Source organism: Corythoichthys intestinalis, chromosome 22 (genome assembly GCF_030265065.1).
Source record: "Corythoichthys intestinalis isolate RoL2023-P3 chromosome 22, ASM3026506v1, whole genome shotgun sequence".
Lineage (NCBI taxonomy): Eukaryota > Metazoa > Chordata > Actinopteri > Syngnathiformes > Syngnathidae > Corythoichthys > Corythoichthys intestinalis.
In genome coordinates this window covers 1,400,504-1,427,633 of record NC_080416.1, presented here as the reverse complement: position 1 = coordinate 1,427,633, position 27,130 = coordinate 1,400,504, and the positions used below count along the sequence as shown (strand labels likewise).

General features: G+C 39.3%; 1 protein-coding gene across 2 annotated transcripts; it reads left to right on the top strand.

Moving 5' to 3' along the window:
- The first annotated feature begins 78 nt into the window (after positions 1-78).
- On the top strand, positions 79-25,397 carry galnt12 (UDP-N-acetyl-alpha-D-galactosamine:polypeptide N-acetylgalactosaminyltransferase 12). Of its 2 annotated transcripts, XM_057828442.1 has the most exons (10): positions 80-831; positions 2,666-2,835; positions 10,675-10,864; positions 12,583-12,768; positions 12,987-13,104; positions 15,591-15,767; positions 16,316-16,447; positions 16,513-16,626; positions 19,424-19,579; positions 21,788-25,397. In XM_057828442.1, exons 1-10 carry the CDS (start codon positions 500-502, stop codon positions 21,923-21,925), a joined length of 1,713 nt encoding a protein of 570 aa, XP_057684425.1. In that variant the 5' UTR covers positions 80-499; the 3' UTR covers positions 21,926-25,397. The 2 variants fall into 2 exon arrangements, with proteins under 2 accessions (XP_057684426.1, XP_057684425.1); XM_057828443.1 differs by lacking the exon at positions 15,591-15,767 and having other exon boundaries at positions 79-831.
- Positions 25,398-27,130: the final 1,733 nt, after the last annotated feature.

The following is a 27,130-nucleotide window of genomic DNA, read 5'->3' as shown; positions in this document are numbered from 1 at the left end:
AATGAAACAACTGCTTTATTTTGAAATAAAGGCGGAAGTGAAAGTAATAGCATATTTAACTAAATCTCACAAAGTTTCAAGTCGGTGAGCTCTTCGGATTTGTTTTCAGAGCGATGCGTTTTGGGCGTCATGGACTTTTGGCTACTTTCAAGTAGCGGGAAAATGTTAAACTCAGCGCAGGACCTTAAATTGGACGTGGCCTCGATTGACTCATTTACCAGTACGGTAAAACAAGCGACATAGGTAGCTAATCCGGGTAAATAAGTAATCCCCGTGGGTTAATCCATTTATATTTGTCTCGGTCAAATGGAGTCGCGTAGGTGTGGGAAGGAGCGTGAGGAGAAGGAGGAGGAGTTCAAGCGGTGATTAGCCGCAATTAGTACCGTGGCGGCGGGCCAGTGAAAGGTGGGTAAAGTCCACTCGCTCCGCTCAAGCAGCCGGGGCAGAGAATGCCTTCTGAGGCTGACGGCGACCAGGAAGAAGCTGTAACAGCGACGACATGGCCTGTTGTCGGCGGAAGCGACTGAAACTTTTCGTCAGCGGCGCCGCCTTCTTGGCTGTTCTTTTTGTCTACTTCTCCGGAGGAGAATTTGACGTTTCCCACCCCGCCGCCGCGGAGTTTTCAGACCAAGTGGACTTAAAGAGGCCGGTGTACGAGAAGCCCCCGCTGGTATCGGACGCCCCCGGGGAGCTGGGCAAGGCTGTGGAGTTGGAGCTTAACGACGAAGAGAAGCTGAAACAAGAAGAGAGCATCAACAAGCATCAAATCAATATTTACGTCAGTGACAGGATCTCACTGCATCGCCGCTTGCCGGAAAGGTGGAACCCGCTGTGAGTAACTGCCACATACGTCCAATCCGTTTGAAGTGGGAGGGTTGGCAGCGAATGAACGAACCCTCTGCCACCCTCCCACTTCAAACGGATTGGACTTCTACTAATGTTAAACTCATCTAAAGTCAACGGAAGGCTGAGAAGCCACACTTATGGGCAGTGGCGCCTCCAGAAATTTTTCATAGGGGTGGCCAGATGGGGCCACTTAAAATCTTGGGGTGGCCAAAACTAAAAGCCATAATTTCAGGTTTTTCATTATATTATTGCAGTCAAAAGGTCAGGGGAAAACTATCAGAAAGACTTACGGACACGGCTACTGATATACTTTGGTGCATTGTGTAATATTTGATGTTACTAATGATTTAATGTGCATCGTCCATAACTGTCCAGTCAACATTTTGAGTTCCACAACAATTCTGTTTTATTGTGTTATGTATATATTAGGCATAAGGTGTACATTTAACTAGGGCTGTCAAACGATTAACATTTTTATTTGAGTTAATCAGAGCTTAAAAATGAATTAATCGTAATTGATCACAATTCAAACCATCTCTAAAATATGCCATATTTTTCTGTAAATTATTGTTGGAATGGAAAGATAAGACAAGACAGATATATACATTCAACATACTGTACTTAAGTACTGTATTTGTTTATTATAACAATAAATCCACAAGATGGCATTAACTTTATTAACATTCTTTCAGTGAAAGGGATCCACAGATAGACTTGAAATGTGAGTTTGTATATTGTGACTAAATATTGCCATCTAGTGTATTTGTTGAGCTTTCAGTAAATGATACTGTAGCGACTTAACTGTTCTGCCCAAATGCCTGCTGGGAAGTGGTGCAACCATGACTGTGTGTGGTGGCTGCAAATGCTATATCTTCTCTGCGTTGGGTACACTACAGGGTGTTAAGAAAAAGATCAACTCCTGTCATTCTCCCCCACGACACTTCCCACAATATTTATAGGTGCTGTGGGAGAGATGACAAAGGTGTTGCCAATTAAAAGCACGGCACCAATGAATGCTTGTATCTACTCCACTCTGCCTCTTATCTCTGTATATAAGTAAAACGGCGCCATTGTAGGCTGTTTGCGGCAATGCGTGAATGAGTTGTACAGCGAATTCGTTAATTGCGATAAATATTTACACGTGATTAATTTTAAAAAATTAATTACCGCCCGTTAACGTGATAAATTTGACAGCCCTACATTTAACAAAACAAAATAAATGCATTCATTTGGGATAAAATGCATAACTGATGCTACAACAATCTAACGACATACTGGCCATCGGGGTGGCCAGTGGGGTGGCCAACCAATTTATATGGGTGGCGTCACTGCCACTGTCTATCACCGTCAAACAATTCAAATGGATGTACAGTAATGTCTGTTATTTTGTTTCCTGGTCGAGCATTCAGACTAAAAGCGTGTCTTTCCTATTGTTTGAATAATGAGTCATTCATTCACTCATGTTGTCTTTGTTCTGAATGCTGTGACTCTTAATACTGTACATTTCCGTGTTGAGTGGTCAACTACAATGAAGCTTCCTTTTTCTACTTTAACCCTGTACAAGTGTGACCTATAGGACCCAAAATGTCAAGTCCAAATTATGTGGACGCTGGGTTTCAAATATTATAATATACTGTATTGTGATTATTATTTACGAAATATAATTTTAAATAAATAGATACAATTGTAACTTGATCAAAGCAAAATTTAAATGAATAACAACAGTATGAATTTGATGCTTTTCACTCCTTGCATTTAATCCAGTTGAATTGATAATGTATAAGATTCTCGTTTAATCCATCTCCCTCCGCCATTGCAGTTGCAGAGACGTGCACTACGACTACCATTCCCTGCCGACCACCTCGGTGGTGATCGCTTTCTACAACGAGGCCTGGTCCACGTTGCTCCGAACGGTCCACAGCGTCTTAGAGACAACGCCGGACATTTTACTCAAAGAGTTGGTCCTTGTGGATGACTACAGTGACCGAGGTAAAATGTCCAACAACACCGCTCAAACTAATGCTGCAACACTGGGAAAAGGCAGTTCAGTAACACATTTTAACTAGGGATGTCCCGATTAGGCCGATCGTGCAATTTTTCAGAGGATAGGCATCGGGTGAAAAGGATCAGTTTTTTACCGTAATTTTCAGACTGACTATCAGCCGCCACCCACCATATTTGACAGAAAAACGTAATTTTTTCAGAGATAAGTCGCACTGGACTATAAGCCGCAGCTGTCTTCACTGTATTATGGGATAATTACACTAAATGATACTAACTGATAACACTTAATTTGACAGCGACATCATAAGACTGTTATAAGACCAAATGAACCACCATGAAGCTTTGAACCAATTGGGTGCAAAGCTTCATTGCTTCAAGAAGCTTCATTTGGCCATCACTACTCCCTTGATGGAGACAGTCAACCTCTGCTGCCACCACTGTTGTTGTCCGACATGCCTCCTTGCATGCATTGTAGCGCTGCAAAATTCATGTTCTGTGCAAATGATTTCTTCAGTTCCTGCTCCAGTTGTTTCATTAATTGTAGGGGTGCACGATATCCATTTTTCTGAAACCGATACCGACATCGATAACTTCCTGCTCCTCAAAGCCGATATCGATAACCAATAATATATAATTTTCTAAATGTATAACCTGAGTTTTTGAACACCTGGAGGTTTAAAAAAACTAGTGGTGGATTCAACATAGATTTGCCTTTGATCTCATCAGATTTTTCATAATGACACGCTTAAGACAGATTTCAATTTTGTGTCATCCGGCAAATGATCTCACTTTTGAATGGATGTAAAAGATTCGAGCGGGATGTAAATGGAGTTACTGACATAATTTGCTGGAGGACACTTAATGACATCTGTCATAAGCATTCATTCATGCCCATGATAGTGTCATGTCATAATTATGACAGTCTTATGGCAGGGTTATGAAGCCGCTGTCAAGTATTACCTATTAAGTAGGGCTGTCAAACGATTAAAATTTTTAATTGAGTTAATTACAGCTTAAAAATGAATTAATCGTAATTAATCGCAGTTCAAACCATCTATGAAATATGCCATATTTTTCTGTAAATTATTGTTGGAATGGAAAGACACAAGATGGATATATACATTCAACATACGGTACATAAGTACTGTATTTATTATAACAATAAATCAACAAGATGGCATTAACATCATTAACATTCTGTTAAAGCGATCCACGGATAGAAAGACTTGTAGTTCTTAAAAGATAAATGTTAGTACATGTTATAGAAATTTTATATTAAAACCCCTCTTAATGTTTTCATTTAAATAAAATGTGTTAAATTTTCAATCAAAAAAATAAACTAGTAGCCCGCCATTGGTAATGTCAATAATTACACAATGCTCATGGGTGCTTAAGCCCATAAAATCAGTCGCACCCAAGTGCCAGCAGAGGGCGACAAAACTCCCCCAAAAAAACACAAGTAACAAGTAACATTGCACTGTGCTGTCATTTTAATCTGTTTGAGCGGGGCATGTGCGTTAATTGCGTCAAATATTTTAACGTGATGAATTTAAAAAATTTATTACCGCACGTTAACACGATAACTTTGACAGCCCTACTATTAAGTTAATAACCCAAATAAGCTTCAGTGGACTATAAGCCACAGGATTCAAAATGTGGGGGGGGGGGGGTAGCGGCTTATAGTCCGAAAATTATGGTAATTAAACATAAAATAAAATAAAACGTTTTATATTATTATTATTTTCTATACACGAGAAGTGCCGGATTTGCCGGTGCAAAGGGAGGACAAAATCAAGAGGATGCCGGATCCTGTTTCGGCAGAATCCGGCACAAATTAACCCATTGAAGGCGGTTAAGAGGGAAAAGTAAACAACGTCGAATTTAGTCGTGGACAAGTTTGATCGACAACCTCGCCACGACTCGTCGAATCAAAACACAAAATGTGGTTATAGGTGTCCTTTTTGTTTCCATCTAAACAAATTGACAACCCCTAATTAGGCTCACAGCCAGTATTGGGAATAACGGCGTTATAAATAACGCTGTTACATAACGGCGTTATTTTTTTCAGTAACGGGGTAATCTAACTAATTATTTTTTCCGCCGTTACCGTTACTGACGGTCAAAAGCGGTGCGTTACTTACTTTGAATAAATTGAAGTAGTGCTGCAACAATTAATCGATTAACTCGAGTATTCGGGAAAAAAAAAGTATTTGGATTAAATTTCGTTGCCTCGAGTATTCGTTTAATTAAAGAGGTGTTGTAATGTTTTATTTTGAAAGTGTTAACATTTAGTTTACTGATTAGGGTGGATACATTGCCCTCTGGTCAGCCTCATTTCACATGGCTGAATCCAACTGCTCCCTGTTAAGACCAACGTAAGCTGTTTTTCTTTGGGCTAATATTTTTTTAATGCATTCGTAATTTAGTTTATATGTATAATTAGCCGTTTTTTGTGGGGAATATGGGTGAACCAGTTGTTATGAGCATTGGGGGAAAAAAAACGTTAGCATTTTACAGCATTTAAGCTAGCCTAATTTTGCAGTGTAAGTTAGCCAATTGTTCTTTTGTTGTACATAGATCCTCGTTTATTTATTTTTAATACCTTTTAATACCTCAGCTCAGGTATTTTAATTTTTCCTTTTCCGATTACTCGATTATTCGAAGTAACTGGTTTATCGATTAATCGCCTACTAAAATAATCGATAGCTGCAGCCCTAAAATGAAGAAACTACTAGCCGTAGCGAGTCTACTGTGCTCTGTTTATTTGTCATCCAAGACTTTGGGTGCGTTCAGGTTCATGGCAATGAAAATAGTTGCAAGAACGATGGAGTTGCCATTTAGTACGGTCATAATGTGCAGGTCCTGCACCCATCCGCAGCACAACTGTTCGTAGCTTTGTAGCGATTTGTAATTTCGGAATCGCTGTAACATACACCAAACAATCAATACAGCAGAATGTCCATTTCACGTAATTGTGGAAGCCCATTAACATCTTTACTCCATTTGTCTTCGGCTTGCTCGTAAGGGTCAACATTGTTCACATCCTTAAGTTTGAGCACATATCTGTTCTTCGCCTTAGTAACGAGTTTGTCTCTTTATCGAACTGGCAAGTTAAAGTTTAATGTCAGAGTCAGACCCTGCTTCCAATATGGCTGCGTTGTTGTCAAATATCACGTGATCCCCCATTCTGTGACGTAAACTGTGACGTTTTCACACACAAACCGGAACAGCGCGTGCGGCAAACACACACACGCAAAACAGATGCAGAGGGATATGATGGCAGAGCATTCAGAGTAAAATTTGTCCTTTACGAGGTGGAGATATAAACACTATTTCAAGTTGGTCGAAATTAAAGGAAAGAACGTGCATGTAAAGTGTAATTAATGTCCCGGGGCAAAGCTTTTGTCGACATCTGTGGTAAGCAATTCAAATCTGTTTATTTTTGTTGCACTTCAAGTGTAGGATAAATCTGTTGCTGGTGAGGTGCAATAATAAATATTACAAGGTTCTATAACACAACTACCTTCTCTATTCAACTGACTCGAATACTGCTCAGAAAATTTCAAATTCTTTGAATTACAACAACTTCTTTTTAAAGTAACAGAAATAGTTACTTTCCCTGGTAACTAGTTACTTTTACTATAGAGTAATTCAGTTACTAACTTAGTTACTTTTTGGAAGAAGTAGTGAGTAACTATAACTAATTACTTTTTGAAAGTAAGGTGCCCAACACTGCTCACAGCACACATTCTGCTGCGGAATTCCATAATGTGACTAAACACCTTCCTCGCCCTTTTGTGCGAAGAGCTACGAATGACTGCATCCCATTTAGTGACATTTTCAAAACGAGTTGTTCAGGACTCGTCAGCCCCCCAATTATCGCCGTACCATCTCGGGTGTGTCCATGCATTTGTGCTATTGCTGTCAGGAACATGAATTCACAGTTGCTGTGACAATACTGAACAGATGATGCCTCTGATATTCATTTTTGATGCTCTAAAGTCTGTTCTCAAATCAAAATATTGATATTTTTGTTTAGGGCTGCAACTCATGATTATTTTTATAAACGATTCATTGGCTAAATGTCACTTTTTTCAATTACCTTCACAATTTGAAGTTGTTTTAGGCATGTTGTTGTAAGTAATAATGAAGACAAAACGGAGGCTGAATTGTAGTCTACAACTGTACTGTATTAACCCTTAGATGCATAAGTGGGTCAAAAATGACCCGGTGAGGTTGTTTGCTTGAGATATCTTCGGAATGAAAAATTGTTATCAATTCATATTCCAGGTATTCCTCAAAAAACATGTTTTCGATATAATGCCATTCAAATTTTTGATGAACTTTTTATACATTTGAATAAATTGTCATTTTTGTATTACTATCCTAAGCTTCCACAAGTGGGTCAAAAATGACCCACATGCATTTTCTATGGAATCCATTGGGAATCTTTCATTCTTATCAACTTTGGCTGTCAGGAATAAATTTACCCTGGACCACACAGACTAGGTATGTAAAAAGTGACATCCCTTAAGAAGATTATTTTACACAGCAAGAGCTGATACGTGTACTGTAAGTATTATGTCCATATAGTGTTTTGTGTGTGTGTGTCTTTCATGACTCTTTATTATTATTTGTCAACAAATTAACCTACTTCATAACTAGCTAGCTAACTAAGGCTAGGTTCATACCGCAGGTCCTAATGCACAATTTCGATTTTTTTGGTCATATCTGTTTTTTTGGCGTAACCGTTCAGACTGCCTTTGTCCATTGAGCCTGTTCAAGTATCACACATGCGTTCTAATTCGCAGTCCGAGATGCGCTGAGCAAACTGGCCCGCATGCGCAAGTGCATTGGCGCAGAGAGAAAACCGAGCATTGTCAGGCTTATTCAACCCATTTTATTTCTGTATGACTGTTGTCAAACCTGCTCCTTCCTCAAAAGCCGCGTTCAAGCTAGGCACTAACGCTAATGCACAGCTGCACCGCTACCGTAGCACCCTGTCGATCTCGCTCTTTGCTGATGTTAATTGCTGCATGAATTCCAATTTGGGGGACTTGACAGTTCGGACCGCAGCCACATTCTGGAAAATGTGGCCCAGATGGGATTTTAACCACATACGAAAGTGACCTGGATCGAATTTGAAAATGGTCCACTTTTATGCGCCTTTTCCTGTTCCATCGAGTCGGAAAAACACGAAAAAATCGGATTTGTGCTAGATTTACAGCTGAAATGGTCCTACAGATGTTGGATGATGGAGAGGCAGTGACGGGGTTGGCCTCAAGTGTCCGAAATGTCTGATGATGAGGACCCAGACTATTGTCCAGGTGGCAGTGGCAGTTGTCCACCTTGAAATCCAACTGAACAGGATCAATCTGACTCATAAGATTCCACATATGTGTCCTCTGAAGAAGAAAGTGTCCAATTCATGGCCAACTGAATGGTTTGGTTGGGCTCTTACTAGAGAGAATGACCTCCCAGCTAGGGCAGAACACAGAGCCACAATATCCTCAGAAATCGGTCAGTGCCTCCACAAGGACTTAGCACCACTGTCTCACCAAAAAGATGCATGGGAGCGCTTTATCATTGATGATAAGATACAAGGAAGGCTGAATGAAGTCTATCGCTGTTTTTGTTTTGTTTTGTTTTTTTAATGTTAATTGAATCATAAAGATATTTCAAGCATGAAATCATTCTTGTGTGGCCCTAAATATCATACTAATGAATATACAAGTGATTATTCTTCAACAAAATGGCATAAAAAACGCATTGGTTCTAATATGGGTCATTTTTGACCCAATTATGGACGAGTGGAGGGTCCAGTAACTTGTGCATCTAAGGGTTGAGTGCATAAAACCTGTACTGAGATTAGTAGACAAGCAGTGAACTCTCTCTCTCTTGCTCTAATCACTGGCGCCGCCTCAAACAAACAAAGACCCAAACGGGACTGCTCATAGCTGCCGGAAAAAAATCGATTATCTAATTCATTGGCAACTAATTTGTTCATCGACTAGTTGTTGCATCAAACATCGGTGTACCTGTACAGCACAGGTGTCAAACCGATTCCAGAAAGGGCCAATTAGGTGCTGGATTTTGTTTCAACCGATACCGTGCAGAGAGTTTAACCAATGATCTTCCTACTGAAACAAGCAGCACCTGACAAAGTTTAACTGACTACACATGTAAAAGATCTGATTGGTGAAAAGGTGTCCTCTACATTGGTTGGAAAGCAAACCTGCACCCACTTGGCCCTTTCTGGAATGGGTTTGACACCTGTGCTGTAAAGGAATGCTGTTGTAAGATCTCAACAGTCTTATCTAAATGATACCCAGCGAACTATGACAGTAGTTGTTGGAAAAGAAACATTGTGAAACACCTCAGCTTTAACCACGTGGCTGGAAGGAGGGACACCACAGTCATTGCTGCAGGCAGGCAATAACCAAAGAGAGAAAATTTCTGCACCTTTAAATTTAGAGTTGCAGTGGGGCAAATAAGTAATTAGTCAACCACTAATTGTGCAAGTTCTCCCACTTGAAAGTATTAGAGAGGCCTGTAATTGGTAACATGGGTAAACCTCAACCATGAGAGACAGAATGTGGAAAAAAAATAACAGAAAGTCACATTGTTTGATTTTTAAAGAATTTATTTGCAAATCATGGTGGAAAATAAGTATTTGGCCAATACCAAAAGTTCATCTCAATACTTTGTTATGTACCCTTAGTTGGCAATAACAAAGGCCAAACGTTTTCTGTAACTCTTCACAAGCTTTTCACACACTGTTCCTGGTATTTTGGTCCATTCCTCCATGCAGATCTCCTCTAGAGCAGTGATGTTTTGGGGCTGTTGTTGGGCAACATAGACTTTCAACTCCCTCCTCACCCCGTGGCGTCAAAATGAGAACAAGAACGGTGAGCAAAAATCCCAGAACCACACGGGGGGACCTAGTGAATGACCTACAGAGAGCTGGGACCACAGTAAGAAGGGATACTATCAGTGACACAATGCGCTGCCAGGGACTCAAATCCTGCACTGCTAGACGTGTCCCCCTGCTGAAGAAAGTACACGTCCAGGCCCATCTGCGGTTCGCTAGAGAGCATTTGGATGATCCAGAAGAGGACTGGGAGAATGTGTTATGGTCGAATGAAACTAAAATAGAACTTTTTGGTAGAAACACAGGTTCTCTCGTTTGGAGGAAAAAGAATACTGAATTGCACCATACCCACTGTGAAGCATGTGGGTGGAAACATCATTTTTTGGGGCTATTTTTCTGCAGAGGGACCAGGACGACTGATCTGTGTAAAGGAAAGAATGAATGGGGCCATGTATCGAGATATTTTGTGTGAAAATCTCCTTCCATCAGCAAGGGCATTGAAGATGAAAACGTGGCTGGGTCTTTCAGCATGACACCGATCCCAAACACACAACCAGGGCAACAAAGGAGTGGCTTCGTAAGAACCTTTTAAAGGTCCTGCAGTGTCCTAGCCAGTCTCCAGGTCTCAACCCAATAGAAAATCTGCGGAGGGAGTTGAAAGTCCGTGTTGCCCAACGACAGCCCCAAAACATCACTGCTCTAGAGGAGATCTGCATGGAGGAATGGGCCAAAATACCAGCAACAGTGTGTGAAAAGCTTGTGAAGAGTTACAGAAAACATTTGGCCTCCGTGATTGCCAACAAAGGGTACATAACAAAGTATCGAGATGAACTTTTGGTATTGGCCAAATACTTATTTTCCACCATGATTTGCAAATAAATTCTTTTTGATACTTTCCCTGTGTCTGCGCTTTATCGCATCATTTAAATATTTTGTTTTTTTTTCTCTTTAAGATCACCTGAAGGAGCCTTTGGAGAAGTATCTGTCCAATTTGCGGAAGGTGCGACTGATTCGGGCCACTAAGCGGGAAGGCCTGGTGCGAGCCCGCCTCTTGGGGGCGTCCGTCACCACTGGCGATGTTCTGACTTTCCTGGATTGCCACTGCGAGTGCCACGAAGGCTGGGTGGAGCCTCTTCTCCAAAGGTAGGGGAAACGTGTGGAGCCATCTCTGATGAAATGATGTAAATGATATGATAACCCATAGACTTCATAATGGTATTGACGGGTCAGATCGGTCATACACTGCGTCTCGCATTCAAGTAGAGGGCTGCTCATATCAAGTGGAGCTATTCACAAACACGCACGCAGCGATCTAACGGCGGATTTCTGTTGAAAACGTACGAAAGCTGGACAGCATACAAGTAGGAAGGATTGTCTCAAGAGTGATTTGTTTGAGGATTCAAGGTAATATCTATATTTTTCATACCATGCACGCATTTTGAAATGTTGTGAAAAAAAAACAATGGGAGAAGTTAGCCACTACTGCATTGGCATCATAGTTCGCAATATTTGCGTAAAATAAATGCTAACTGCATGGTTTTTTTTGCTTTTAACCAAGATTCGAGACTGTTTTACGTCCATATCTTTTAAGACTTCGGGGATTTAAGCATTTATTCACAAGAATTTTCACCGGGAAAGCTCTGTTTATACAAGGCGGCCGCTAGATACTCACTAACATACTAGCTTTGTAGTTAGACATATTCATGTAAAATAAATGCAAATTGCACGTTTTTTTGTTGTTGTCTTTTTACCAAGAATCACGACTGTTTTACGTCCATATCTATTAGGAATTCGGGGATTTAAGCATTTATTCACAAGGATTTTCACCGGAATAGCTCTGTTTACATAAGGCGGCCACTAGCTGCATTTACTAACAGACTAGCATTGTACTTCGACATATTTACGTAAAATAAACGCTAACTGCACGTTTTTTTGTTTTTTTTCTTTGCTTTTAACCAAGAATCAAGACTGTTTTATAGGGCTGCAGCTATTGATTATTTTAGTAGTCGATTAATCGATGAACTAGTTAGCTTGAATAATCGAGTAATCGTATAAGGAACATGAAAATTTAACATACCTGAGCTGAGCCTCAAACGGTATATAAAATAAAGGATTTATGTACAACCAAAGAACAATTGGCTAACTTACGTAGTAAAAGTCCGCTAGCTTAAATGCTACAAAACAGTTTTTTTTTTTTTTTTTTTTTTTTTAAACACGATGCTCCTAACAAATGGTTCAGACACATATTCCCACAAATAAATGGCTAAATATACCGATAAACTAAATTACGAGTGCATTAAAAAAACAAACAAAAACTTAGCTTATGTTGACTTCAACATGGAGCTGTTGGATTCAGCCAGGTGAAATGAGGCTGACAAGAGGGCAGTGTATCCACTCAAATCAAACTAAATGCAAACACTTTCAAAATAAACCATTACAATACCACTTTATTTAAACGAATACTCGAAACCGCAAAATGTAATTTTTTTTTTTTTTTAATCGAATACTCGAGTTAATCGATTAATTGTGCAGCACTAGTTTTACGTCCATATCTATTAAGATTTCGGTGAATGCTAACTGCACGTTTTTTTTTGCTTTTAACCAAGAATCGAGAGTGTTTTACATCCATACCTATAAAGAATTCAGGGATTTAAGCATTTATTCACAAGAATTTTCAACGAAAAAAAAGCTGTTTGTCTGTGATTCCTCTTGGTCATCTTTTGACGGCTTCGCCAACAATGCAGGCCCCCTATTTATCGGCCCCACGCCCCGTCAATACATTATGAAGTTGATGGATAAACGTCATTGAAAAGATGCTACTTGAGCGACTCGTGTATCCGTTTTCTCCCCGAACTCTTCAGGATCAAGGAGGAGCCGAAGGCCGTGGTGTGTCCCGTCATCGACTCCATCGATTGGAACACCTTCAAATATCTCGGCAACCCTAACGACCCTCAAGTTGGCGGCTTCAACTGGGGGATGGTCTTCACGTGGCACTTCATCCCCGAACACGAGATGAAACGGCGGCGTTCGCCCATCGATGTTGTCAGGTAAGCTTCTGAGATTGCATTGAAAGCTTTTGAAAATTAACACCGTGGAAACCAACGAGGTGAGATAGAACTAAGAATGAAAAGTATTTCAGAGGGGTTTAAAAAGGGTATTTCTGTATTGCAAATCTCACTTATTGCGTGGCTGTTCTGGAACGTAACGCTTGCGATTGAAGGGTGATTACTATACTATATTTTTATTTTTTTTGCTCATTTCTAAGGTCTCCCACTATGGCCGGTGGTTTGTTTGCCATCCTTAAGAGCTACTTCGCCTACTTGGGCACGTATGACACGGGAATGGAGGTGTGGGGAGGAGAGAACCTGGAATTCTCCTTCCGGGTAAGAAAAAGGCGCTGGTTCAGGTTGAAGGTTAACAAAAAAAAAAACAAAAAAACCTGTATTTTCGCATTATGAGGCGCACCTTCAATGAAATGGCCTGTATTAAAACTGTTTTCATATATAGGGTGCACTGCATAATAAGGCGCAGTAGTAGTTGTAGGGGATGAATTATGCATCCCATAGATGAAGCTGCGTTAAAGGGAATGTCATGCCATGATTAACTAATATTGATCCATATACAAGGCGCATTGGATTATAAGGCGCACTATTGGCTTTTGAGAAAATTGAAGGCTTTTAGCTGCGCCTTACAGTGCGGAAAATACGATGTATATATATGTAATATATTTAGTGGTAACTGTGTTTGCTTGTGACCCAATTTATGAAATTTTCAAGTTAAGCGCAGTCGATTGGCATATTTTGGAGTTTTATTTACAACAGTTGTCCAGATCACATATTTTTGCAATTGTCACCTGAATTTTAGGATCCGCCGATAGAGAGTACATGTAAATATTCTGTATCGGTTTTGCGCTAATATGTATGCTCTGTTATAAGTTAATGTAGAAGCCTGAAGCACAGTTTAGCAGAACAGCTGCACTTAGTGATTTAATCAAACTAAGATGGTCTGGATTTGTTAACTGAGGGAAAGACCCTAATCACTTATAGTGCACAAATAAAATGAAAAATAATGAATTCATAACTTACGACATACAGAATTGAATGTCTGTCATCACGAGAATGCTTCTATCCTACAATTACTGCCTCACCAGAAACAGTTACTCAGAAAAGTAAGAAAACAAATCATTGTAATTTGAAACCTGTGCAAAAACCAAGCAAAATGTATCTTGCATTGGCATGTCCTATGACTTCCGAGAGAGAACCAAAAGTGGTATTTGCAATGTGGCTTTTTTTTTTTTTTTTTTTTTTTTTTCTTCTTTTGCCATGTGGCATTTTTTTTCATTTGGCAAAATGGATTTTGCCATGTGGCATTATTTTTTGCCATTTGGCATTTTTTTTGCCATGTGGCAAAATGTATTTTGCCATGTGGCATTTTTTGTGATGTGGCAAAATGGATTTTTCCATGTGGAATTTTTTGTCCATGTGGCATTTTTTGCCATGTGGCAAAATGGATTTGCCATGTGACAACATGGATTTACCACGTGGCATTTTTTGCCATGTGGCATTTTTTTTTGCCATGTAGCAAAATGGATTTTGCCATGTGGCATTTTTTTTTGCCATTTGGCAAAATGGATTTTGCCATGTGGACAAATGGATTTTTCCATGTGGCATTTTTTTCCATGTGGCAAAATGGATTTGCCATGTGACAACATGGATTTACCACGTGGCATTTTTTTTGCCATGTAGCAAAATGGATTTTGCCATGTGGCATTTTTTTTGCCTTTTGGCAAAATGGATTTTGCCATGTGGACAAATGGATTTTTCCATGTGGAATTTTTTTTTGCCATGTGGCAAAATGGATTTGCCATGTGGCAACATGGATTTACCACGTGGTATTTTTTTTGCCATGTAGCAAAATGGATTTTGCCATGTGGCATTTTTTTGCCATTTGGCAAAATGGATTTTGCCATGTGAACAAATGGATTTTGCCATGTGGCATTTTTTTTTGCCATGTGGCAAAATGGATTTTTGCCATGTCGAATTTTTTTTGTCCATGTGGCATTTTTTTTTTTTTGGCCATGTGGCAAAATGGATTTGCCATGTGGCAACATGGATTTACCACGTGGTATATTTTTTTGCCATGTAGCAAAATGGATTTTGCCATGTGGCATTTTTTTGCCATTTGGCAAAATGGATTTTGCCATGTGAACAAATGGATTTTGCCATGTGGCATTTTTTTTTGCCATGTAGCAAAATTGATTTTTGCCATGTTGAATTTTTTTTGTCCATGTGGCATTTTTTTTGCCATATGGCAAAATGGATTTACCATGTGATATTTTTTTGCCATGTGGCAAAATGGATTTGGCCATGTGGATATTTTTGTCCATGCGGCATTTCTGTTTGCCATGTAGCATTTTTTTGCCATGTGGCAAAAAATGCCACATGGAAATCCATTTTGCCACATGGCAAAAAAAAAAAAAAAAAAAGCCACATGGCAAAATCCATTTTGCCCCGTGGCAAATACCACACTCTTTGGTCGTCTCTAGTGGCTCTTTGGGGTAACTGTGTAAACTTGATTCCTTTGATTTAATGACGAACATATTGTCTTCAATTTTATTTTAATGGGACATTATTTTGCAGATATTTTCGTTAACTTCAGTTGAAGTTGTTCTTCTTGGATTATTTGGAAAATTTTGAATTGGTTGAATTTATCATTACTAAAGCATCCACATTTCGATTAGCAATGATACGTTAAGTCCACGACTGCATATATCGGATTTTTAGAGCTGGACAACATCGGGTTATCGGTTAAAAAGTAATTATCGGACAACTCTACTCATGATTCAAGGCAACTGCTGTCTTTCCATTAGATTTGGCAGTGCGGCGGCAGCCTGGAGGTCCACCCGTGCTCCCACGTGGGCCACGTGTTCCCCAGGAAAGCGCCTTATTCGCGCAGCAAAGCGTTGTCGAACAGCGTGCGCGCCGCCGAAGTGTGGCTAGACGAGCACAAAGAGATCTACTACCACCGAAACCCGCACGCCCGAAGGGTGAGTCGGCTGTGAAAATTGATGCTCGGAATACGCCAGCGAGATGTTTGCCAAGTTGTCGCTCTGGGTGCCAGCAGGTGTCATCTATCGGGTGTCCGTCGCATGATTAAGCTCGTTCGATAAGGATCTGGTGACACTTGCACGCTTTGTTTCAAGTGTTGTAAAGAATTGGATGTCCGCCATCACGGGAATGCTCCTATCCTCTAAAAAGAATTGGTTTCATTCAGCAATACTGAAAATTTGCTGACTTACTCTCATCAGAGATCCTCTAAATCAGTGTCTCCCAACTGATGCGAGCTAACTACACATAAAATGTCACAGATTGTGAACATGTGATGGAAGCTATTGCTCATTTTTGTCTCGTTCTCGTCTCGTCATACTAAAACTGGCATTAGGCTCGTTATGTTTTAGTCTACCAAGATATGTTTTTAGCTCATTATCGTCTCGTCACCATCATGAAAGAAGTGACAGTTGATGAAATATTTTCGTTATATCCTCATCGTTGACAAAATCAATGCCTTCGAAAATTAGCGCCCCCTTGCTTTCAGGAGTACTTTGGCGACGTGTCAGAGCGCCGCCAGCTGCGAGAGAAGCTCGGCTGCAAGAGCTTCAAGTGGTACCTGGATAATATCTACCCCGAGCTTCACGTCCCGGAGGATCGGCCCGGTTTCTTCGGGATGGTGAGAAACGGCGCGATTGTCACTTTTCAGATGGCGTTGCCTTCATTTAGCGGTTTGGTTTTTAGCTGAGAAGCGGAGGAAAGGCCAACCTTTGTTTTGACTACAACCCGCAAGGCGAGAGCAACTCCTTCGGCAGAAGAGTCACTCTGTACCGATGTCACGGGATGGGGCAGAACCAGGTTATTGTCACTTTTTCTTTGACTTTGGGATATTTTTTGCTTTATTTATTTTACTGCTTTGACTCCCCCTTTTCTGTAATTTGTCTACCCCCTTATTCTTCATTCTGTTTTACCTGAGCTGTCTTTTTCATGTGTTGAATTATTTTATTTCTAGGCACCTTCAAGGTCACCATACAAGATAAAATGTAGAAAATTAACTAGACTGGTTTGGACTAGTGCTGCAACGATTAATCGTTTAACTCGAGTATTCGATTAGAAGAAAATATTCGAATGAAATTATTTTGCATCGAGTATTCGTTTAATTAAAGTGGCATTGTAATGGTTTATTCTTGAAAGTGTTTGCATTTCGTTTTATTGATTAGGGTAGATACACTGCCCTCTGGTCTGCCTCATTTCACAAGGCTGAATCCAGCTGCTCCCTGTTAAGACCACCGTAAGCTAAGTTTTTGTTTGAGCTAATGTTTTTTAATTCATTTGTAATTCAGTTTATAGGTATATTGCCTGAACCATTTGTTAAGAGCATTGTTTGAAAAAAAAAAAAAAAAAAAAAATTGGAATTTTATAGCGTTTAAGCTAGCAGACTTTTGCTATGTAAGTTAGCCAATTGTTCTTTTGTTGTACTTAGATCTTTATTTATTGATTTTTTTTTTAAATAACATTTGAGGCTCAGCTCAGGCATTTAAATTTTTTATGTTCCTTATCCGATTACTCGATTATTCGAACTAACTAGTTCATCGATTAATCGATTACTAAAATCATCGATAGCTGCAGCCCTAGTTTGGACCTGCTGGATGTCAGATTTTATGTATAGCCGCATCAAAACAGCATACAATTTTTTTTACTTAAAAAGTTTAATGATATTCATATTGATTTGGAAATTGGTGTCCAACTTGCGGCCCAGGGGCCAATTGTGGCTCACAGGATAATATTTGACATCCAATTGTTGTATAATTTTCATATATTTTCATTGAGTCTGTAATTTGAATTTGTGTTAGAGTTTGTCTTTTCCTGCCTACTTTTTTCAAATTTTCTTTTTCATGTTTGCCAGCTTTGTTTTACCTCCACACAGTTAAACATCTACAGTGGTATGAAAAAGTATCTGAACCTTTTGGAATTTCTCACTTTTCTGCATAAAAATCCCCATCTAATGTGGTCTGATCTTTTTCAAAATCACACAGGTGTGAAAACAGTGTCTGATTTAACTAAAACCACCCCAAACATTTATAGGTTTTCATATTTTAATTCGGATAGTATGCGACAATGACAAGAGGGAAAAATTAGTAAGTGAACCTTCTGCCTAAAGACACTTAAAGAGCAACTGAAACCAATTTTTACCAAACAATTTAAGTCAGGTGTGTGCCCAATCACTGATGAGTGGTTTAGAGCTGCCCTGCCCACCATAAAACACAAACCTGGTAAGAATTGTCTTGATGAGAAGCATTGTCTGATGTGCATCATGGCTCGGAGCTGAAGAAGAGCTGTCTGAAGACCTGCTATCAAGGATTGTTGATTTGTATAAAGCTGGGAAATGATAGAAAACCATCTCTAAAAGTTTGGATATTCATCAATCGACAGGCACAGAAGTTGTCTACAAATGGAGTTTGGCACTGTTGCGCCTCTCCCAAGGAGTTGCCGTCCACCAAAGATAACGCTAAGAGTTCGGCACAGAATACTCAGAGGAGTAAAAAAGAACCCTAGAGTGTCTGCTAAAGACTTGCACAAATCACTGGCGCAGTCTAATATCTCTGCACACATCAACTATATGTAAAACTATGGCCAAGAATGGTGTTCATGTGAAGCCTCCACAAAGTAAGCCGCTGCTGTCTAAAAAAAACAACAACAACAAAAAAACATTGTTGCTCAAAATATTGAAATATTGGCAAAAATATTTTGTGGACTGATGAAACCAAAGTTGAACTGTTTGGGAGTAACACACAACGTCATGTGTGGAGGAAAAATGAAACGGCTCACCAACATCAACACCGCATCCCCCACCGTGAAGCATGGTGGAGGGAGCATCGTGATTTGGGGCTGTTTTGCTGCCTCAGAACCTGGACAACTTGCAATCATTAATGGAAGAATGAATTCAAAAGTTGATCAGGATGTTTTGCAACAAAACCCAAGACCGTCTGTCTGACAGTTGAAGCTCAAAAGAGGATGGATGCTGCAACAAGACAATGATCCAAAACACAGAAGTAAATTAACTTCAGAAGAACAAAATACACGTTCTGGAGTGGCCAAGTCAAAGTCCAGACTCGAACCCCATTGAGATGCTGTAGCATGACCTAAAGACAGCGATTCATGCCAGACATCCCAGGAATCTGACTGAACTACAGCAGTTTTGTAGAGAAGAATGGGCCAAGATTAGTCCTGACCGAAGTGCCAGACTGATGTGCAGCTACAGGAAACATCTGGTTGAAGTTATTGCTGACAAAGGGGAGCCACAAAATATTAAATGTGATGGTTCACTTACTTATTTTTCCCCCTTCTTTCAATGTTTGCAAAACCTATAAAATCTAGGGTGGTTTTAGTTAAAGCAGACACTGTTTTTTCATCTGTGTGATTTTGACAAAGGTCAGATCACATTTGATGGGGATTTTATGCAGAAATGTGAGAAATTCCAAAAGGTTCAACTACTTTTTCACACAACTGTACTTTTGATAGAATCACTTCCATAGCAATACAGAGTCGCCAAACAAAATGAGTCCAACACAGACATTTCAGGAGTCCAATACAAACGTCATCTTCAACAGTCCGCTGCCCCTCAAATGTCCTTTTTTTCCCCCGCCTCCCACAGTTCTTTGAGTACTCGTCGGAAGGTGAGATCCATTACAACATGAGGGGCTCCACCGCCTGCGTAGAAGGAGACAACATTAGCACCTATTTGACAGTTCAGGAGTGCAGCCAACGCGGCAAGCCTGTTCTCGCGCATCAAAAGTTTCTCCTCAGAGAGGTAATACTGGACTTTCACATGTATACGCTGGTTTTAAATCTACACACCCCTGTTGAAATGCCAGCTTTTACATAAAGAGTAGGCGTAGACTTTATAATGTATTGATGGGACGCGGGGCTGATTAATAGGGGGCCTATCTCCATCAAAGATGACTGAGTGGAAACGCAAAGAGCTTTTTTCGTTGAAAATTCTTGTGAATAAATGCTTAAATCCCTGAATTCTTTATCGATATGGACGTAAAACAGTCTTGATTGTTGGTTAAAAGCAAAAACAAAAACCCGTGCAGTTAGCATTTATTCCACGTAAATATTGTGAACCACTAGCCGGTAAGCAAATTAGTGGCCGCCATATGTAAAGAAAGAGCTTTTTCCGTTGAAAATTATTGTGAATAAATACGTAAATCCCCGAATTCTTAATAGCTATGGATTTAAAACAGTCTTGATTCTTGGTTAAAAGAAAAAAAACCGTGCATTTAGCATTTATTTCACGTAAATATGTCGAAGCACAATGCTAGTAGCTAATGTAGCTAGCGGCAGCGTAATGTAAACAAGGAGCTTTTTCCGTTAAATTCTTGTGAATGAATGTTTAAATCCCTGAATTCTTTATAGATATGGACGTTAAAAAAAGTCTTGATTCTTGGTTAAAAGAAAAAAAACATTCAGATTTATTTTATGTAAATATTGAGATCTATGCTGCAAGTCAGTAAGCAAATTAGCGGCCGCCATATCACAGACAAAGAGCTTTTTCCGTTGAAAATTCTTGTGAATAAATGCTTCAATCCCTGAATTCTTTATAGATATGGACGTAAAACAGTCTTGATTGTTGGTGAAAAGCAAAAAAAAACAAAAAAACATGCAGTTAGCATTTGTTTTACGTAATTATTTCAAAGTACAATGCTAATCTGTTAGTGAATGTAGCTAGTGGCCGCCTGATGTAAACAAAGAGCTTTTTCCATTGAAAATTATTGTGAATAAATGCTTAAATCCCTGAATTCTTTATGGATATGGATATGGATGTAAAACAGTCTTGATTCTTGGTTAAAGCAAAAAAAAAAAAAAAGGGCATTTATTTTACGTAAATATTTTGAAGCACAATGCTAGTCTGGTTAGTGAATGTAGCTAGTGGCTGCCTGATGTAAACATAGAGCTTGTTCCGTTAAATTCTTGTGACTGAATGTCTAAATCCCTGGACTCTTTATAGATATGGACGTCAAACAGTCTCGATTCTTGGTTAAAAGCAAAAAAAACATGCAGTTTGCATTTATTTTACGTAAATATTGCGAACTATGATGCTAGTCGGTAAGGAAATGAGCGGCCGCCATATGTAAACAAAGAGCTTTTTCTGTTAAATTCTTGTGAATAAATGCTTCAATCCCCAAATTCTTTATAGATATGGACGGAAAACAGTCTTGATTGTTGGTGAAAAGCAACAAAAAAAAAACGTGCAGTTAGCATTTGTTTTACGTAATTATGTCGTATAATGCTAGTCTGTTAGTGAATGTACCTAGCGGCCGCCTGATGTAAACAAAGAGCTTTTTCTGTTGAAATTCTTTTGAATAAATGCTTAAATCCCTGAATTCTTTATAGATATGGACGTAAAACGGTCTCGATTTTTAAAAGCAAAAAAAAAAACAACCAAAAAACGGGCAGTTAGCATTTATTTTACGTAAATATTGCTAACTCTGATGTTAGTCGGTAAGCAAATTAGTGGCCGCAATATCACAGACAGAGCTTTTTCCGTTGAAAATTCTTGTGAATAAATGCTTAAATCCCTGCATTCTTTATTGATATGGACGTCAAAGAGTCTTGATTCTTGATTAAAGGCAACAAAAAAAACAAAAAACGGGCAATTAGCAGTTATTTCACGTAAATATTGCAAAGTATAATGCCAATGCTGTAGCAGCTAATTTCTCCCAGTGATTTTTTTTCAGAACGTTCCAAAATGCATTCATGGTACGAAAAATATAATAATGACCTTGAATCCTCAAACAAATCACTCAAGTTTTCTTACTTTTTCAACCTAAGATCGCTGCATGTGACTGACTGTTAATAAATGAAGCGGCGTGTGGGACGGCCCCCTTCGGAAAGGCGTGACGCAGTCAATGGGGAATGTGTCATGTCAATACAATTTAAAGTCTATGGAATAGGCATGTCGCCGATCCCATTTCAGACAGGAAATCGGGTTAAAAAACTTTTTTCCTCCTTGCAGGATGGCAGCCTGCTGCACGTGGCAAGCCAGAAATGCGTGGAAGCGCTGGCTCTGACGGACGACCACGTGCCGGCGCCTTCTCTGCAGCGTTGCTCCTCAAGCCCGCTCCAAAATTGGTCCTTTCAAGAGAGCCTTTAACGGTACAATTGCAATGGTTTGGCATCCCTTGGTTTTTGTTTTGCACATTTTAATGAGTTATTATTGTGGATTTGATGGACCGCAACAGGATGGTCATGACCAGTGCGTTCTGAAGGGAATATATTTATTTTAGAAGCAGCCTTATGGAATTCATTGTTTTTCTAATGAAGAATATGCAGTTTGTCCTGCAGAGGGCACCCTTGCTCCATCCTCAGGCTGAAAAACCAGGGATGCCTTCAAGTGGGAATGATGACACTGAGAGCAAAACATTTTTTCCTCCCTTTTGGTGTGTACAAGGGTTAAACTGAAGAAAACTTTCTCTAATACCTGGTAACTTTTTAAAAATCCTTATTCTATTTAGCCCGACTTCTCTAATTTTACCCCATTTTTTCTTTCGTTGTTCTTAAATATTTTACATTTTTGCTTACTCTCCGCCATTTTACACCATTCAGCTTTTCTTTCATGTTTTCATTGATTTTCCTTAATTTTTGTAATTTTTTTCACTGTTTTCTCATTGGTTCTTGCTTATTTTGTAGTTTCTAAAACATTTTTATCTGTTACAAAAAATCATTTTCTTTCCTAGTCATTTTTTTCTGCATTATACTTGGTGGCATTAGCGATGATAGACATCCAATCATGTGGCTCCTTTCATCCTTCTGCTGTGAATTTGAGATTTTGAGTTTGTCACTAGTAGACGTCCAATCCATTTGCACAGGAAGGCCCAGCAGCGAACGGACACTCCTAGTTGAAATGGATTGGACGTCAATCGCTGTTAATGGCAGCCAATGAGTTACGACTGAAACAGTAGATACATGTCATAACTTTTTCCTATATTTGAAGTTAGGGCATCAGAATTCAAGCAATATACTATTGACTACTACTTCAACCAGATGAATCCAGACTACCAGCAGTTCTAGAGCATTTTGACTGTTTTTCAACCCCCACAGAATATTGTGTTCTGTGACGAGCAACAAATGGACTTTTTGTTTCCAGACACCAAAAGGTTGTTTCTAGCTTTTGTTGTTTTTTAAAATTTGTAGCCAAAACTGGTTGGTTTCACCAGAAACACTGGTTTCCTAATATAAAAGTGAAGAAATTCATATTTGTAAAATGAAAGTGACTTTGACGCATATACAGTGGTATGAAAAAGTATCTGAACCTTTTGGAATTTCTCACATTTCTGCATTAAATCACCATCAAATGTGATGTTCTCGTTGTCAAAATCACACAGATATAAAAACTGTGTGCTTTAACTAAAACCACCCAAACCTTTCCAGGTTTTCATATTTTAATGAGGATGGTAGGCAAACAATGACAGATGGGGTTAAAATAAGTAAGTGAACACTCTGCCTAAAGAGAGTTAAAGAGCAATTGAAACCAATTTTACCAAACAATTTAGGGGCAGTTTACATGGCGACTCTGCGACACAAAGACTGAGTAGCGGACTCGCCTCGCGTGCATATGGTGTCGGCTGCTTCTAGTGCAGCTTAGACTAAACTGTGAGTCTACTCCGACTTCAACTGGCCTGACCATAAGCTTTGTCGAATAGGAACGTTTTTAATCTAATCTTAAATGTGCAGACTGTCTCGGCTTCTTTAATATTAGCTGGAAGCTGATTCCATAAAACAGGCGCTTGGTGGCTAAAGGCTCTAGCTCCGACAGTACTTTTAGAAACCCTGGGAACTACCAGTAGACCTGCATTCTGAGAGCGGAGTGTTCTGTTGGGGCGGTATGGAACCAGAGCATCGGTGAGATAAGATGGTCCCAACCCATTAATAGTCTTAAATGTAAGAAGGAGGACTTTAAATTTAATTCTAAACTCGACTGGAAGCCAGTGAAGGGCCTGGAGCACAGGGGTGATGTGCTCTCTTCTATTGGTTCCTGTTAAAAGTCTTGCTGATGCGTTTTGGACTAGCTGAAGACCTTTTAGAGAACTTTTAGGACAAGCTGAAAGTAGGGAGTTACAGTAATCCAATCTCGATATAACTAACGCGTGAATTAATTTTTCTGCATCGCTTTTAGAGAAAATATTTCTCATTTTGGCTATGTTGCGCAGGTGAAAGAAGGCATTGTTGCATTAAAATATGAAAACCTATAAATGTTTCGGTGGTTTTAGTTAAAGCAGTTTTTTCATCTGTGTGATTTTGACAAAGATCAGATCACATTTGATGATTTTATGCAGAAATGTGAGAAATTCCAAAAGGTTCAGATAAGTTTTCATACCACTGTATATCGTTTATTCTTGTGATACCTCACAGTAGAGTTGTCCGATATATCTGCTGATAAAAGCATTTAAAATATTTAATTCGATTTAATGTACAAGCCTATAGCATTGGTGCATGGGCTGGTCATAGCTTATCATAGTAGCTGTGCTTAGTGACCTTGAGATGTCTCCAAAATAAGATGCTGTGGATTTGTTAAGCAAGCCAAAACCATTTGCGTTCATGGTGCACAAATAAAATGACCAAATATGAATGATAAACTCATCAATCACGTATAACTACATCACCAGAAGCAAATAGTCCCTAAGAAAACAACACATAATTATTTTTTTGCAAAACCCCAGAAAAATTAATCTTGCATTGGCATGTCCTCAGAATGCCTGCCTGTATTTGTAATGCTTTGGTCACCCCCTTGTGGCTCTTTGGACTAACTAGTATAATCGTTTCATTTAATTTGTGACATTTTGGCTCATTTCAGTTGATTTTATTTATATATTAAGTCCACGGCCGATTATCGGACAACCCTCACTATATAAAACACCAAAACAAAAATGAGAAAGGGCTTTGAATGGCAAAAGAACTGTTTCTTTACGGATATATAACAAAGAACTGTGCCACGAGCGACAGCGTCTTATTGTCGACAACAAAAATGTAGCATGTGGAGCATCTGAAGCCACGGTCAAGCTTGTGACCGAGTGCCCCGAGGCGGCGCCGCCGGTCCCGTTGTGAAATGAGGCCGGCGTCGTCTCTGGAGAGCCAGCACAGCAGATGGACTGTCTGATTGATATTTTTTTACACCCCCAAAAAATGCTTCACTTCGGCCTCGTCCGGCTTAGGTTTTATCTTTACGACGCATCAAGGACGGGACTCGCATCATGCTTTTTAACGGTATGGAAGAAAGTTGGATGACCTCATCGGCGTTCACCTTCACGGGCCTTGGAGGAACTTGCATACGCCGCACTTACGTTCTTTGCAATTGATTGTGAATGTTAAATCCTCAGTTGCAGTGAGATTAATGACTGGGTTCGAAATGTTTTTAGCAGTGAAGCACTTGGGCTAAAAGTTGGGTATGTTTGCTTTTTATGTGCTCAAAGGCAGCCAAGAAAGATTAAAAAGGGAAGGACACATAGATTACTTATTTTTACATCTACAAATGTTATTCAAGTGCTGGAATGTGAATTCAGGAACCATGGTGGCCTTATGTCCTACTGACAAAAAAGCCAGTACTGTTGCAATAAATGTGGAACTCACATCTGACTCTCTGCTTCTATTTTTGGTGCCAATGAAAAGAAACTAGATTTGAAACGAATGACTATTTTAACTTTCACGACAAGGCGTCCTCCTTTCTACGGCTGCATGACGGAACTTCGAAAAAGATTCCCATCTTTCATCATTAAAAACAAAAAAAAAAAAGCTCCGGTATGAACAGTTGAACATTAATAAACATTGTTATACGTCTGATAGTGAATGAATTAATTACACTGGTCTTCAAAATTTGGCCTGATGCGTAAAGTTGAACCATAAATTCACAAGTCATGAGAATAGGCGAGCAAACAAACATCAACACATACAGTGGGGCAAATAAGTATTTAGTCGACCACTAATTGTGCAAGTTCTCCCACTTGAAAATATTAGAGAGGCCTGTAATTGTCAACATGGGTAAACCTCAACCATGAGAGACAGAATGTGGGGGGAAAAAACAAAATCACATTGTTTGATTTTTAAAGTATTTGCAAATTATGAGTTTGGAGTGTGACTGACTGAGGTTGTGGACAGGTGTCTTTTATACCGATAATGAGTTGAAACAGGTGCCATTAATACAGGTACAGAGTGGAGCCTCGTGAGAAGAAGTTTGACCTCTTTGACAGCCAGAAATCTACCTTGTTTGTAGGTGACCAAATACTTATTTTCCACTCTAATTTGGAAATAATTTTTTAAAAAATCAAACAATGTGATTTTCTGTTGTTTTTTTCCCCCCACATTCTGTCTCTCATGGTATAGGTTTACCCATGTTGACAATTACAGGCCTCGCTAATCTTTTCAAGTAGGAGAACTTGCACAATTGGTGGTTGACAAAATACTTATTTGCCCCACTGTAGGTTAAAACAGATTTTGGTAGAGCAGCTAAAAATTTAATTCACGTAGGAGTACTGTTACTTCAATATAATAATACAAAAGTAAAAGTAGCTGTCCAAAAAATGTTGTCAAGTACAAGTAAAAAAGTAGCTGGTGAAAATAATACTCAAGTAGTGAGTAAAATTGTAACTGCTTATATATTTTTTTGTTTTAAAAACATTTTTTTCTGAGCACAAGGTTATGTATATGATCTGTTATAATGTCCCTTTAGGGGCACAGTTTTTTTTTTTTTTTTTTAAAGGGTACCATGGATAGAAAGATGTTCTAAAAAGATAAATGTTAGCACGAGTTATAATAATTTGATATTAAAACCCCTATTAATGTTTTTTTTTGTAAAATTTTGAATCAAAAAATAATCTAATAGCTCGCCATTGTTGTTGACGTCGCAGAAGGCGACGTCACATGGGCTCCCTGCTGTACTTCCACAGTGTCACTCTAACTAAGGTAGTGATTTAAATACACCACAAGGTGTCAATCGCGAGTTTTAAATTAGAGATCAAGCAAATGAATGTGTTTTGTCCCTCGACTGACGCCGTAGTTCCCTGATTTACTGTGTGTCTATTGTAATTTACGTTCATTTGAATGGTGGCTTCACAACGTCAATGGCCATGTCCACACGTAGCAGGGTATTTGGCAAAAAGATATTTTTCTACGGTTTGACATATCATCCACACGCGCACGCAGATTTAAACCAGGGTTCTTAAAAAAGGACGGGGAAGGTGAAGATTTGCGAATTCTGTGTTTGTGGCTCCAACATGTGGACACTGATAACCGAAGATTTACGTCACTGGCTGCGACAAATTTTGTCCTCACGTCACACATAAGACCAATTTTTACATTTGGAGTA

What these genes read in the sequence shown, in the direction of transcription:
- galnt12 (XM_057828442.1), top strand. Translation starts at nt 500, where the DNA reads ATGGCCTGTTGTCGGCGGAAGCGACTGAAACTTTTCGTCAGCGGCGCC. An exon ending in CCGGAAAGGTGGAACCCGCT is followed by an intron (nt 832 to 2,665) that starts GTGAGTAACTGC and finishes CCGCCATTGCAG; the next exon opens with TTGCAGAGACGTGCACTACG. An exon ending in GAAACCCGCACGCCCGAAGG is followed by an intron (nt 15,768 to 16,315) that starts GTGAGTCGGCTG and finishes CCTTGCTTTCAG; the next exon opens with GAGTACTTTGGCGACGTGTC.